The 16528-nt window shown below is 28.1% G+C and overlaps 1 protein-coding gene across 1 annotated transcript in view; it reads left to right on the forward strand.

Annotated features, from left to right (window-relative positions):
* Positions 1–16528, forward strand: part of LOC126735075 (neuroligin-1-like) — a 545354-nt gene that overhangs the window by 432490 nt on the left and 96336 nt on the right. Inside the window, exon 8 of the mRNA XM_050438970.1 lies at positions 232–432. Coding sequence (XP_050294927.1) covers positions 232–432 — 201 coding nt within the window. The remainder of the gene's footprint in view (positions 1–231; positions 433–16528) is intronic.

Raw genomic sequence — 16528 nt, forward strand, 5'->3', positions numbered from 1 at the left:
TACGTAGTTTTAGAAATAAGTACGTACATTTTATACCAATTGACCTAATAAATACATACATAATACGTATGATGCTGTTTAGGTATATAGAGATTTTTGGCTCTTTTCAAATTATATTCCCCCAATTTATTCCCATCCTAATAAATCAAATGACCCGTTAAACCTTATTTGTGACGTTGGCTTTTCCAATCAAACAATTTTGTCAGATCAAACAATTTTTTTTTCTTGAAGGTTTTCTGCGAACAAAATCGAGCAGCGATCCTCGTGCTCCAGACAGCGGAAATTTCGGAATTAAAGACGTCTCTGCCGCCCTGCGTTGGGTCAAGGTCAATATTGGAGCGTTCGGAGGTGATCCTACTAGAGTCACTCTTATTGGACACGACACGGGAGCGGCCATTGCGAATTTACTATTTTTGTCTCCCACCTCGAAGGGTAAGCACAATAATTGGCTCTAGTTAATTTTAAACTTAAAATGTTTTTCAAGGAAGTTTTTTCAAGATAACTTATTTGAAAAATTTAGCTTGATTCTGTTATCTATATAGTTATTATTAGATATATTATTAGATACAGTAAGTAAAAAAGCAATTGATTACTATAAAATAATCTAGCTTGTAATGAAGTGTTAGCATTTCAGCTTCTTGAATATTTTTATTTAACTAAAATAATCTCTTCAATAAAATCCAGTGCAGTGGAATTGATGGTATTTCAATTAGGGACATTAAACTTTGTTCTCGATTCTGCTTAAATCCGTTATTACATATGATTAATAAGTGCGTACTTAAGCAAAAATATCCAAATTTATGGAAAAAAGCAATGATCAAATCTATTGCAAAAAATTGAGTACCTAAAGAATACAAGGATTTAGGACCAATCAGTATATTACCTGCAGTGTTCAAAGTTTTTGGCACACATATTTATAACCAGATTTCTAATTTTGTTGAGGCTTATAATTGAATTCCCGATTGCCAGTCAGGATTTAGAAAGAATTTAAGCATGGCAACATGCTTAGTTAAAATATTAAAAGACGTAAGAGTGAATGAAGAGCAAAATCAAGCGACAGGTGTGCTCGACTTTAGTAAAGTTTTCACACACTTAACAACGAAATGTTGTTGGCTAAACTAAAGTATTTTGGCATCTCTGAATATGGTATAAACTTCTTTAAAGAATATCTATATAATCGTGAAAGTTGTGTTATGACAGTCCAACAGTTAGAAAAACAATGTTCAGAGTTTAGGCAATCAAATCGAGACATGTATAAAGCTGTAAAAACATTCCATATTACAGCAGTATGCTGATGACTCACAACTGTATATTCCTGTTTCAGTTTGATTTAGTGAATCTAGACTAGGCAAAAAATCACAACCTCAAATTAAATGCTGAAAAATCTAAAATTCTTTTGATGTGTTCGATTAATAATTTAAATCGAAATTTTAAAAATCGGATAAATATTCATATAAATAACACTCCAGTTCCAATTGTCCCAGAGGCAGAAAATTTGGGTATCATATTCGACAATTCTCTCTCTTTTGAATCCCACGTAAAAACAAAATTGAAGCAACCTATTTACGCCTGAAAAACCTATTTAAGTTAAAACGGATCCTGTCCACAAAACAAAAATATTTAGGACAAATATATTTAAAAAATCATTCTTATTTGCCATTAGTTGAAAACTGTCTTTACCCCTTGTGGACATCGACATTTTGCATTTTTGCTTTTTTAGGGTCTAAAATATTGGGCGTTACCCTCATTGGTTCTTTTATCCGCTGCCGCATCTGTCGCTCTCCCGTTCTGGATTAATTTTTTTATTTTTATTATTATTTGTTTTCTTTTGATTTATTTGATATAAATTAATAATTTTTAAGGGTTATTTCGTCTGTACCAACAGATTAATGGTTTTTATAATCGAGAATTAATTATTTTTGTCAAAATTTTAATTAGATTTATAACTGTATTTTATATAAGGGCTAATAAAGCATTTGAATTTGAATTTATTCTTTTAAGTTTTTTTATTTTGAAATAAATAGGATACAAGTTATCTTTGAAATGAAGAAATTAGCAGAACAAAAATTTATCATATTAACTGTTGCATCTCCAAGTGTGCAAAAAAAACTTTTAGTAAAATATTTACATTAACATACAGTAGAATACAAATTTTCGTGGAGAAAAAGGTATGAGTAACATACCAATCAACAAAGTAAAAGGAGACGCAAAAGAAAATATTTAAAAAAATTTGTGATCGTATTAAGCAACACATAATTAGTTTTCCTATTGAACAGCTTAAGTCTTTGAAGGAGTTTTTAAGCCTTGATATTGACATTCATTGAAATCATCGTTCATACATGAAAAAAACTCCATATTTTTATGTCACCAATAGATTTTATTCTGAGGTATTTGATTTGGAGTTCCTAATTTACATTTTGGAAGGATCAATAACTTATAACATGTGCACATGGTGACATACATAAATAATAAAATAGAAGTATGCAGCTCAGATGATTAAGAAGCGAGACGACTTAAACGTAAGCTCCAATTACATCATCGGAAAACTAAATGAGCAAAACAAACAATCAGGGCCATCCAGAGGAAAACCGGGCCCAGGTATAAAATTTTATTTTATATTATTATCATTAAAGATGTTTATTGAATATACGTATATTTTATAATATACTCTTCTGGAATAATTTCGGCATTAAAAAAAATGGCACGGGATTTACATATCTAGTTTTTAAACTCCATTATTACATCTCAAATATTTGATTAAATTCTTCTAAAAAATTATTGTTTTTCGTCCATATTAGTTAATCTAATAACACTATTTTTGAATTAAATATTAAATAAATATTTTCTGTAAAGACATTAAATAATCAAATTTTAATAAACAAACTGTGTTGTTAGATTAGATATTAACGACGAAAGTAGCTGGTATTAATGCGTATTATTTTGGATGACAAGAATTTTTGAAAACAATGTCTTACTGGTAAGTTGTAAGGATAGGGTCAATGAAAAATGGGTTTTTTGGAGAAAATAATTACCTTAGAGGAAAAACTTTGTAATTTACTAAGGAAATTCGAAAAAATACTATTCAAAAATATTGATTTGATAAAAACTATACAAAGCTTTCCATGCTGTGTATAAGTAATTAGACATAAAGAAAATATAAATAATAGTTAATTTTTTGTTACCTGAAAGAGTAAATTATTTAATAAATTAAGTTTTTAAGTCAAAGATTTTATGTAATAAAAATGTTTTTCATCAACACTTCCCTTCCACATCCACGCACCCTAAACACCTTACCAGTAAAAAATTCTTCTGCAAAATACCTGTTTTTCCACATTCCACGCATGGGCCAGAGAAGTTCTTATTTTATGTTATAAAGTATATTTGTTTCATACTATAAATTTTAATGTAATTTTGACTGAATGTTTTAAATTTTAATTGGTAGATAACTTTTTTAAAATAAGCCTATAGAAATATTTTGACATTAAAAATTAAAAAAAAAACTATACTAGTCCAAAGTCTTTCTTAAAAAAATTACTAAAATCCAATTACAAAGAGTCAAGATAATAGGATTCTTAGTCCAGGAGTGTCTAATTAACAAAATAAATTTTCTTTTACTTCCAAGCAGCAAATCATATATTATCATCGTCAAATGTATTTAATAATTTTTTAGTAAATTTTTGTTAATGGTATATTTATTAAACTGTACAATTTTTGTATATCAAATAACAAATAATAAATAAAAAACAAGTAAATAAACAGTGTTATTTAATTAAATATTGAATATATATTTTTTGCAAAAACATTGTTTTTCAGCAATACAACCTTTACCCCCCACCCACTCCAAATATTTGCCCACTAAGAAATTCTTTTAAAAAAATCACCGTTTTTCGTCTATAAAATCCAATCCAATAGCGCTGTTTTTGTATTAAATATTTATTTATTTACATATATATAATTTTATTAATTTTAAATAAAAAACTAGGATATAAGAATAGACATTAATGATAAAGCTAGCTGTCATTCATGTGTATTATTTTGGAAAACAATAATTTTTGAAAATTATTTCTTACTGGTAAGTTGTATCTGGTGGTTAGAGAGGTAAGGGTAGGATTAATGAAAAACGATTTATTTGAAAAAAATTATTGTCTGAGAAAATAAACTTTTAAAAAATATTAAAAGTTGTGAAAAATCTATAGTTTTTATATTTATACTTTTCTCACATAACCTTAAGGTTTTCGAGTAAAACATGAAAAAACTCTATTTTTTTATCGATAGCAAGGTATATCGCTATAAAAATTCCAGTATTGATGCCATTTTTTCTCGTAAATATCTGGAAATTCAGTTTTTTTAACATAAGCCATTAGGTTTTAAAAATTTAAGTTTTTTTTGGTTCTAGACAACTTTTTATTATCTTAGTTTAAAAATACAGTTTTTAAATTTAAACTGTTGGCATCATTATCAACCGTATATGGTTAAGCGATATTTCTTAAGCTGTAGAATATACGTATATCATACATGATTCTGTTTACACAAGGAAGAAAATGTTGGCATTTAAAACAACTGACGAGCAACGACTAAAATATCATACACAAACAATTTCAGAAAAAAATAGGAAATGCATAAACATGTATAAAACAATAATTATATCAAGTAAGATATACAAATTAAATAAAAATATCTACATTGCTAGTAAGTTATTTAAAAAAAAATCTTATTCCATTAAACGTATTTTATAAACATCTTTAGATATTATATACTATACCATATTTAAACGTTAATATTATTAATTATATGTAATAAACCTTTTGTTAAACGTGAATAAAACTTAAACATAATATTAAATTGCTCAACGTATATCACGCGGACATTTTATTCGATATTTATAGTTGAATTAAGCCTAGAGTAAACGTTTATTTAACCATTGTGTATTGCCTCAGAATTCTGGGTCATCTTAAAAATTCTTTCTGGGGGACAATTACCCCCATTGTCCCCTCCCTCTCGGTAGGCCTGCAAAAAATGAATATAGATAGAGTGAATTCATAAAAAATTAACAGTATGTCTTATTAATTCCCACACTAAGTCATTTAGTAATGTTTTGTACCCGTTATTCTAACTTGGGTGTCCATTTTTCTGATTCAGACTATGCCTACATGTGCTTATAGAAAGAGTCGTTATGTTATTATTTTTTTTTACTTATCACTTATTAATTAAATATTTTTCACCAAAACATACTTGTTTTTTGTATTTATTCTAAAAAAAAACCTAATAACTCAACAATCGCTTTTTGACACTTAGACGCTTTTGAATTTTCACGCTTTAGTTATTTTTATCGTATTAGGAAAATTGTGTTTTTTGTCCAATGCTTAAAACATATTTTTTTAGTAGTTTTTCGCAATATTTTATGCCCTTCGTCAGCTATTCTTCTATAAATTAATATAAAGCGTTAGATATAAAAACACGCTACCCCTTTATTCATAAATTCTAAATATTGCCGATATGTTTAATACTGCTTGTAATATTGAAATCAATACTGTTATATAAATAAAATATCAGCATATTCAACATAAGCAAAAAAAGCTGGATTTTATGACGTACAAGATAACTCATATATACATTTTAATTTTGGATTATATATGATTTTCGTAGAGCTTTATATGGATTTTTGAGTGAAAACAAATATTTGAGCCTGCATGCTGCTCATATATTCCCCAGAGCATATGAACATATATTGTGTGTTGTTTTTTGTTAGATTTATTGAGCTCGTATTCATTTAAATCTATATATTTTTTCATTATTTAGTCTTATTTATTTAAGTTTTAATTTGATTTTTAAGTGAATTTTAATAAATAGTCCAATAATTTAAATATTTTCCAAATCATCTCTTATTAAGTCAATATAATGAGAAATCTCGTTTTAATTTTCAACGAAATTTAAATATGAATACACTTAAAATAATTGCGTACCAACAATGAATAAATCTTTAGCGAGATCCGTTTTAATTCTGAAGATAAATTTGCCGGGATAAATCAGAGAATTTAATGAAATGACATCAGAGAAACGATTTATTCTCGATATCGTATTGAATATTTATTTGCTTCTCGTACAATTTGTTTCAGCTTTTTTTTAAATTAATTTTATAGTTGATTTCCAACTGTAGCGAACAGATGTCAATGACAAAACAACGAATAAATAAAATAACGAAACAAAGGCAAAAAAAGAATATGGCCGCGAGAAATTAATAGACGACAATATGGCGACCTGAATCTGCAAAAATAGCGAAAAGACATAAGATATAAATCCTTGTCGTTCTGCTTCGTAAACAACCTTTGACAGGTGAAATTTATTGGAAGGGGATTATCGGAGTTAAATTGCGTTTTTTTTGTCGTTACCTCTGATTGCTGCGGTTTCTGTCCTACATTTATATATATAATTTTAATGAGAGCTTTTAGGTTTCATAGGTACCTTAAATTATCACGAGGATTATTTTAAAAAATATATTGATTATAGTCCACAAAAATCGTTGAAATCTTTAGAACTTAAGCTTCATATTTGGCTAATTTCCCCACATAGTTCATATAATTGCATTTTAAATCAGGTTAAAATATTATTAGCACAGCAAAACTTTCTGCTTTATTCAGACGTTCAGAAATATCATTTAAGAAAAGAAGACTATTTAATTTTTAATTAAGTTTTCGTTCTTTGGAATGTCTTGTTTGACTTATGGATCCCCATAATGGAGTATAATTTATAGAATAATTATATATACATTTTCTTAATTAATAAAAAAATCATTAATTTCTTGGACTATTCCAAGCATTGTTTATCAATTTTTACCTAATAGAAGAATTTTAATAGGTTTCAACTTAAGTATTTCTTTGTTTAAAAAAAATTGGCTCATTTGAATCACCTTTTCCAGACTAGATTCAAAATCTGTGTGTGAGTATCTAACCTTCTTAGGGCTTTTCAGATCTCTAAATATAATACTCTGTTTTGATCTCAGAGGAGCTTTTTACCATATTGCTCATAGAAATGTTCTTTGAACCTAAAAGCATATAAGCCTGACTCATTAAACCTTCAGTGGATGAAGGCGTATCTGAAGGGTAAGTGATGTCAGTCAGCATTTTTCTATAAAGGATAATATCACAATAAATGCTCAGAGAGCAATCCTATGCATATTGTTCTTAATATACTATTATTAAACTAACATTGATTCAATTTGACTATAAAGTCAAACTCTTTGCCGATGACACCATAGTTTTTTTTCTTGCAGATGCTTCCTGCAGTGATTATTATAGTAATGGTTCTGAAATGTCCATCTGGTTTCTGGAGAATAATGACAATTTAACTAAGATGATGTTTTATTTATTTACTTAATTAAAGTCTTTCAAAAACACTAATACAAAGATAATTACACTAGACTATTCTTAAAGAGTAAAGAACGTACAATAAAAAAAACAAAATTGGGTATATAGTAGAATTCATCAATTTACCTATCACAGAGATAATTGCAGAATCATAATTTTAAGTAGACACAGATATTAAATTAATTAAAAAAATAGGTTAAAAGATGTAAGTTGTGGCAAATTAAAAAGTTACATTAAGATATTATTAAATTTTTAAGTTCATTTATAGATGAATTAAAAAACTTAATATTAATACAATTACACAAACCATGTCAATATTTTAACATTTGGTGTAAAGAACTGTTAAATGACGACCTAATATTTAACTTACACTGACCTTAGGAACATGAGAATTTAATGAGTTAATAAGAGTGCATCTTGGGTAATTTATGATGTTTAATATATAATATAATAAAATCTCAGAAAGTTTTCTGTACACATTTGATATACTCGATATGGTAATGAGCTTTAAGTGACTATATTATTGGCACATATTCTACAAGAGGCCTAACAATTGTAAAATTACAACAGCGTTTAAATATTTAAAATCTTTAGAAATGCGAATAATAAAATCTAATTTTTTTATATGCCTTATTGACAGCAAATTCATAATGAGATTTAATTTATAAATTACTTTACATGAAGAGTTCTAAATCGTTTTTTCTAAAACTGAGTTCCTGATGGAATAAATTAGATCTTCTATTAGTATAAAACAATCTGATAAAGATTAAATTTCTTTAAACAACTCAAAATTATCAGCAAAAACTAAACAAGAAGAATGTTTAATGCATTGCAGTTTAGTTTTATTGTATTGAAAATTTTGGTTTTAATATAGTTTTATTGAGTTTTATAGGTTAGGGCAGAATACATTTAGAACTTTGATGTTCCTGAAGCACAAATCAAACAAATAATTACTCTATGAGATTTATAACGCAAATTTGTTCATTGTAATATTAGGAGAATAAATATGAATTTTAATGAAATTCAAATTATTTTAGACTCGTTTGACTATTGCTTTGATGTATTGGTGGTTGACGAGACCTGGCAAGTACAAAATTTAAATTTCGTACAAATTAAAGGTTATGATGTTGTTTATAATAATGGGTATATACACAAGAACAATTGTATAGTGATCTTTGTGATATGTTACATTTGAAATTTTAAACATTGGATTGATTAAAGCAATAAATGTGCTTATTTAGGTTTCAGGACAAAAATTCCTTGTGCAATCTCTATACAGGCCCTCATGAATTTAATTACAACTTATATTTAGGCAAGTTTTTTAAAAGATTCTGAAAAAATGCATTACAAATTTTTTATACGAGATATAAATACAGAAATGAACTCTAATAAAGATATAAGTTTTGATTGTTATTTAAACATATTGGCAAAAGGAGGATATGTGTCATTCATAAATGAGTTCATCCGAATGCGAGGAGAATTAAATTCATGCATAGATAATGTATTTTTTAAAGGTTTAACATTTTAAGTCATTTGTTTTAAAAAGTAATATAATAAACCATTTTCCTGTAATATCATGTTATGTTTTATCACAAACAATAATAAAAATAATTATTACAAAAAAGTGAATGACTCTAAATTTATAGAAATGTTAAGCAAACTAAAATAGGACTCTTGTTATAATAAAAACGAGAGCAGCGGCCTTTTAAATCAGTTAATTGAAAATAAAACACATTGTCAAGAATTAACCACGTAGAAAGTTAAAATTCAAATTAAAGATAAAAATCGAACGCCGTGGATAACAGAGGGATTAATAAAATTCGGAAATACTTAGGAGAAATTATACCACGGATCAAAAGAATTTTCCAGTAACGTCGACAAATTTAATAGATACAAACATACGAAAGATATTTGGGAAAACCTAATTTAAAAAATCAAAATAGAGCATTATAAGTCTCAAATTGAAAATTCGAATAATGTCACTAGGAAGTTATCGAAACTATTAAATATTTATACATGAAAACCAGAAATAAAAAAGAGATCGGTGATATTTATGCTGAATTTAAATAAATTATAAATAAAGTTGAAATTTCAAATAAAATTAATACCGACGTAAATTAAGTCAGAATCTAGCAACCAAAACCCTTAAATTCTCCTCTAAAAATCATTAATGACAATATATTTTTAAAATCAACAAACGATACTAATATAGAAAATGCAATGAAGTAGCTTAAACATCATAAAGCTCCTGGTAAAAAGATGTTATAAAAACACACCACATACAACTTATTACTTCTTATAAAAAAAGTCATAAATACAGCTTTTTTATCAAATAATTTTAATAGTAAAGTATCTCCAAGCTCTCAAATTAGGACTTAGTAAGACACTTAATATAAAGGGAGACAAAACACTTATGTTCAATCATGTACTTATAAGAAGAACAAATATTTGCTTTTTTAGAAAAATACAATGTTCTATAACCAAAGCAATATGAGTTTAAAGCAAAATTTCAACGGTACAAGCTATTGTATACCTTGCCCATAAAATTCATTTCAGTATAGACAAAAACAAAAAAATTATATGCATACTTTTCGACCTAACGCGTGCCTTTAACATTGTCGGATACAAAATAATTTTGCAAGATTATTTGCAAAATACGGGGGGGAGCGGATCCAGAGTTAAAACCTCGAAACTCTCTTAACTCTAAACTCCCTATTTTAATCATACCTCTTTAATAGTAAAAATGGATGATTACCTAAGTGAAGAAACCAAACTTGAATTTGGCTTACTTAAAGGAAGAGTTCTTGGGCCATTACTGGTTTCTATTTATATAAACAAACTATAGTAAGGTCAATATAAAGGAGAAATCTCTTCATTTGACGATAAAACCGTTATACCGTGACAAGGCTACTATTAATATTTTTTTTATCAAATGTGTCAATCAAGATGAAGCAATACAAAAATAAAACAAGAAAAACAAAACTGATAGTGACATACACAAATTGGACAGAGATTGATAGAGTTTTTAGGACCTTATGCATACCGCTTTGTATCAAAGAACTTATAGAACATGTTATATATTGCATTATTTAAAATAAATTGCTATTAAAAATACCTAAATTTATTAATTGAGACTCATTTGCTAAAAAAAAAAAACATAAAGGTAAAAAGGAAATTGCAAATTTAAGTTTCGTTTATTTCACTAAAAATGTTTATAGTGGGTTTCTTAGCACTAGAGCACTGCACATTTTCTACATAGATAATATATGGATGCACTGGATAAAAAAGCTTAAAGAGAAGTTAATCGAAATCGTACCATGGAACGTACATTTAAATGAGAATCAATATATAATTGTATAAACGCATTTACCCCACGTACAAATCTATGATTTCAGTAAGTTTCACTATTTTATTTATTTCTGCATATTTATTATTAGGAAATATTATGCATGGTTTAGATAAGTCTTATTCTGGAAATAAATAAATTTTGAATTAGAATTTGCATTTTACTATTACATTAGTAAAGAGTAAGAGACCAACTAAAATTGAGAAGCCCTAAGAAACTCCAGAGCAAATGCTTTGGCATAGTCTGTATATATTGTGTCAAGCTGTGTTTAATTATTTACAGCATTAAAAGTTTGTGTGGTGAATTTGCACAAATTTGCAACTCTAGCCTTTTCAGCAAAAAAACCATGCTAACCATCAGAAATTTTATCATTGACAATTTTTAAAAGATGTTTATAAATAATACTTTAAAATATTTTGGCAAAAGAATTAAGTATGCTTATTGGCCTATAATTTTCAACATCTTTTTAAGAGCAATTTTTAAAAACAGGGACAATAACTGCCATTTTAAGTTTTTCTGGAAATGTGGCATGTGGCAATGGCAATCTTGCTAAAATGCGTTTTTTTTTTGTTTTTAATGCCTTTTTTGACTATATCATCATTAATCCAGGGATGTATCAGTTATATCTAGCATAAGTCTATTACACCCAAAACCAGGCCAATAGCCAGATTGACAGATATTCATAAATTCATTATTTTTCTAAAACTTTTACCAATTTGTAAGAACACTTATCAGTCTTACAGTCATTACAGTATCAGTAAAGTCATAAATGATAGTTTCACTAGAAATTTTAATTCTTGATTATATACATGCCTAGCAACTAAAGGTTTTAGTTGTGAAAATAATATATTAGTTTAAATTATCAAATCGACGAAACAAACGACATCGTTTTTCTTAGTACGCTTCTAGTAACCCAAATTAAACAAAGAGATATCCGACACATACGGCATATTGCATTTATTCTCTCGAAGTGTCGTTCTTCTTTTAACTTAAGGCTTTGCCTATGAATTTTTAGTGCATGTGTATGAAAATGTTTGCACCCAAGAAAGACATTTACCGAGCGTGTATACTTATAGATATTTATGTTTTTATATTTCAAAAGTATTATTTTTTTACAAAAGTTAATTTAATTAATACAATAGGTTTAAAATAAAATGGATGTGCATAAAAATGTATGCTGCATAAATAAGAATTTAATAACGCGAATTTTTAATAGGTTAAACATGTTTGCTTCACAAAGCTCAAGAAAACTTTTGCTACCTTTTAACGTTGCTAATAAAGTAAATTTCTTGATGAAAATAATACAAAATGTAAAATTTAATATCAAGTTAGTTTTCTTTGCTTGAGAGAGAGTTAAAGTTAAATAACTTTCCAGTCGCCTGATGCAATTACATTTAAAACTACTTTTTTTCGAATAAATTTATTAAAGAAAATAATGTTCGGATAAAATTTAAAATTAAATTAATTTTATCCAGCGCTCGTACGAAATAAAGTCACGTATTACAAAATAATTTTAACCGAAATTTTCAAAGTAAATAGCACATATCAGTGCTTCTCCACGAAATTTCAGTTTTCGTGTCGACTGTGTTTTCCTTTAATTAGGAATATTAAATGAATATTGCGATAACAAAGTGCTTTTCCATTTCGCATAATTTCCACTAGTGCTTTTCTAACGTCTGATAAATTTCCATTAGTTTTTAGGACATTTTGGATTTTAAAATGAGCATATTATATTCAGCTCTAATTTAAATGTATGTGAAATTATTGAAAATGATGTAAGAATAGAAAGCATTTAAGAAAAAAAAAATCATCGAAATCTACGATTATTTTTATCGTGTATATAGAATTTAGGATTTTTTTGAGATGTTTTAGTAAATCACTATAGTTTTACCTACAGACATTTAACTTAGTCTTAAGAAATCAAGAGTGGCTTTTTTATTAAACAGACGCAAAAGGTTGCCGTTCTACTCTCTACGCCAAAGTTCTCGTCTCATTAGTACAACATAGATTGCTTTAAATAATGAATGATGTATTGGAAATAAATTAACTTATATTTTCAGCATACCATGCATGCCATGCTTTGATGCTGAAAAGATAGGAAAAGATTACTGAAAACCAAACTAACCAAAAATCCGTTGATTTTGTTTTATCACTTTAATTAAAATAAATTGATCCATAAATAGAAATAACTTTTACAAATTCTAACCTTCGTATCTTGGAAAAGCAGAGATCAGTCTGAGGTGACTGCACAGAGAAGATATAATGCTGCTCCTTTTATTAGGAGTCATTTTAGTCTGTCAAGATTGATTTAAATTAGAGAAAATTGTATGAAATATTAAATATAATTGTGGGTTAATTACTAAATAATAATGCTTTAAAATAGCATAAGAAATATAACTAGTGTCCTATATTATATCCTTTGATTATTCCTATGATTTATATCGGCACCCTTAACTGCACATTAAAGATCCATACTACTGATCAGATCTTAAAGATCATCAATGGCATAACTGATCTTTAAGATAGACTTTCCAATGATACAAACTAGTAAGGTATTAATACAAGCAACTGAAATAATTTAAGTTAAAATAATTCACTCAAATACCTAAAAAAAATTAATCGCGAAAACACTTTAATTTAGCAAATCTTATTTAGAAGTAGTATAAATATCGTTTTTTTTTGGCCTACAGATAGTAATAAAATTTATTTACCAAATAAACTTTTATTAAATTTGCTAAAAAAAAGACGGTGAAGATGATGAAGATTATTACAACACATTAGTAACCAATAATAATAGAATAGTGGAAAAAATAAAAAAAATTTTATCCTGGAATGCTGCTGAATCACACCACGGAAGTTTTTCAAATATTTAGGGAGTGAAACCCCAAGATTTATTCTGAAATGCAATTTATAGCTATTATATATTAAAACTAAGATCTCTGGCAGTTAGAGACCGAAAAAACTGGATAAGTTTGATTAAAAGTTTGACAGGAATTAAGAAACTTCTTCTATTTCCCAGAATTTTGTTAATTGTTCATCTTCTTCAATATATATTGTCAAGCTGAGAACTTGTACTTTTCGTTTTTGTTGTTTATGTATGTTTCCCGACATGATCCATCCCAGTTCTGTGTTTTGACCAAGGAGTCCATCATCTGTTTTTCTTATGCCATCTAAGATGATTTCACTATATTCTTTTGCTCCCAATATGATGTCTATTGGCCCTGGCCGGTAGAAATCGGGATCAGCCAACATTATATTTTGCATTTCCTTAATATCGATTTGAAAGATTTCATTTGGGAGTGTGCAAGTTAGTTTGGGTAAAACAAGGCATGGAGCCGTAATAGAAAATATGCTTGACCACCGTGGTTTAATTGTTATTTCTATCATCCATTTTGATGTTTGTATAGTTTCTCCTCCTACTTTAGATACTTCTGCCGATATTCTTTATCGTGGGAGATTTAATAGGGCTGATGCCTCTTTAGTTATGAATGTTCATTGAGAGCCTGAATCAATTAATACTTGCAATAGTTCATCGCTGCCATGTGCATTTTGAGCTCTTATAATTTGCTTGATAATTGTCTCTTCTGCTGATCTGACGAATTGTTGATTGTTGCTGTCTATTACTTGATTGGTTTTGATATGTTTCTTGATGGAATGCTTGATGTCTATTATTTGTTTGGGTTTGATATGCATCAATATGTAACAGTGTATGATGAAATTTTGTACATTTCAGGCATCTATATGCTGAAGTGCATCTGATTTTAGCTGTTTGGTTAAGGCAATTTGCACATATTTTTTCTTCTTTTATAAATTTGGATCTGGCTTGTGGTTGTAGTGCTTGAAATTTTGGGCATACTTGTAGTGAATATTGTTCTTTGCAGTATTTACACCCTGATTTAGTTGATATCCACCTCTTATTGGCTGGGTATTCTATTTTATTTTTGTTTTGTCCTAGAGCTTTAAGGGACTGAAATCTTGTTTGTAGGAATTTCATCAGTTTATCTGTATTTTGGATTTTGTTTGGATTTTCCAGAAATTGTTCGTATAGTCTGTTTGTCTCGGCATCCCATTTTTTACTTATGATGACGTTTGCTATTGGATCCCATGAGGAAGTTTCAATGTTCAAATTGTCTAATGCCTTTAGGCATTTAGTTACTGTATCATGTAACTTTTTTAATTGGTATGCAGATTCTTGTTGGAACACCGGAAATTCCAGTATTTTATTAATTAGATTAGTTGCTGTAAGTCGGTTATTGTTATATCTGTCATTTAAAAGGTTCCAGCTAGTATTGTAATTATTTTAATTTATTTGGAGATGCTGAATGCGGCGGCTGGCTTCTCCTCTAAGGTGAGATTTGAGATATTGCATTTTCTCTGTGTTTGATAAGTCGCTTTCATGTATCACTTTAGTAAATATATTCTTAAATGTTGTCCACTCATCATATCGCCCGTCAAAAAATGGTAATTTTACTTTTGGTAGCATAATGTTGCTTGTTTTCTATACAGTTGACGATAATTCAAGCTCAAGTATCACCTTTTCATGGTGTTCTTCTAATTCTGTATACGTATCTTTCACTGAAGACTGAAGATCTTGAACTTCTAGTTCCAAGAATATTTCGGATATTAATTCCCATTTTTTGGTGATTTTTGAGATTAGTTGTTGGCGCCTGTTAATTGACAATGTGTTTGAAGCTATTTCGATGCTGCTTTTATTCAATAGTTCTGTCATTTGTCTTAAGAGAATTTATTCTTCTTTCAGACGGTTTGGTACTGGTTTGATTTGTGCTTGACATAATGCTGATTGTTGTTGCTGGTTTGTAGATAGGCTAGGTTGATTAATTTTTTGTTGCATGTCCTTAAGAGTTTTTATCGCAGCATTGTAAACTTTTGACAGCTGTTCAAAGTAATTTGTTTTATGATAGTTGTGTTCTTTACAGTCTGTCTCTTCGATTTCTTGATGTGTTTTTAGAATTTCTCTCCATATTTCGTTGACCTGTGTCTTTTTGGAACTAAAGTATTTTTCAGTTTTTCTATCTAGTGGGTCCTTTTTTGCATTGTTTATGATTCGTAAGATTCCTTGCCCTCGATTCTGCTACTCGGTTGCTAATTTGTTTAAGTCTTCTATGTTGATTGCTGATGATTTTTCGATTGAAGATTAATTGACTGCTGGATTATTTGATTGGTTGTTTGCTTGCTTGACTGATAGGTTGATTGCTTGCTTTTTGATCGATTGAATAATCGATTGATTGCTCGCTTGATTGTTTCCTTTTGGATTTAGCTTTACCTATTTTTTTTTGTTTGTTTGTTTTTTGTTTTTTTTTTCAGTTTATATATATATAAATATATATATATATATAAATATATATAAATATATAAATATATATATATAAATATATATATATATATATATATATATATATATATATATATATATATATATTTTTTTTTTTAATTATTATTATATCCTTCAGGAAATCGAAATTAAGGAAAACGTAATTTATTTTTCAAAGGTGTAATCGTGGGAGTTACGGGTAACCCTGAAGGTTGTAATTGAATCTCTATGTCTTCTACTATTTGGCTATCGATGTGTAGCTCTAACTCAATATCTTCTCCAAATTGTGACGGTTGTTGTTGTTTGTTTTTACTGGGTTTTTCTTTTATGGCTGGTGTTACAGGGAGTACTAATGTTTCTTCTATGGATTCAGGGAGTCCTGATGAATGTACCTTTATTTTTATCTCTGTGTCAATAAAGTTCAGTTTGGCTAATTTTATAAGTCTTCTTTGTTGTCTTTATTTTCTATTCAGCTGTTTTCGGGCC

This window comes from Anthonomus grandis, chromosome 4, assembly GCF_022605725.1.
Source record: "Anthonomus grandis grandis chromosome 4, icAntGran1.3, whole genome shotgun sequence".
Taxonomy (NCBI): Eukaryota; Metazoa; Arthropoda; class Insecta; order Coleoptera; family Curculionidae; genus Anthonomus; species Anthonomus grandis.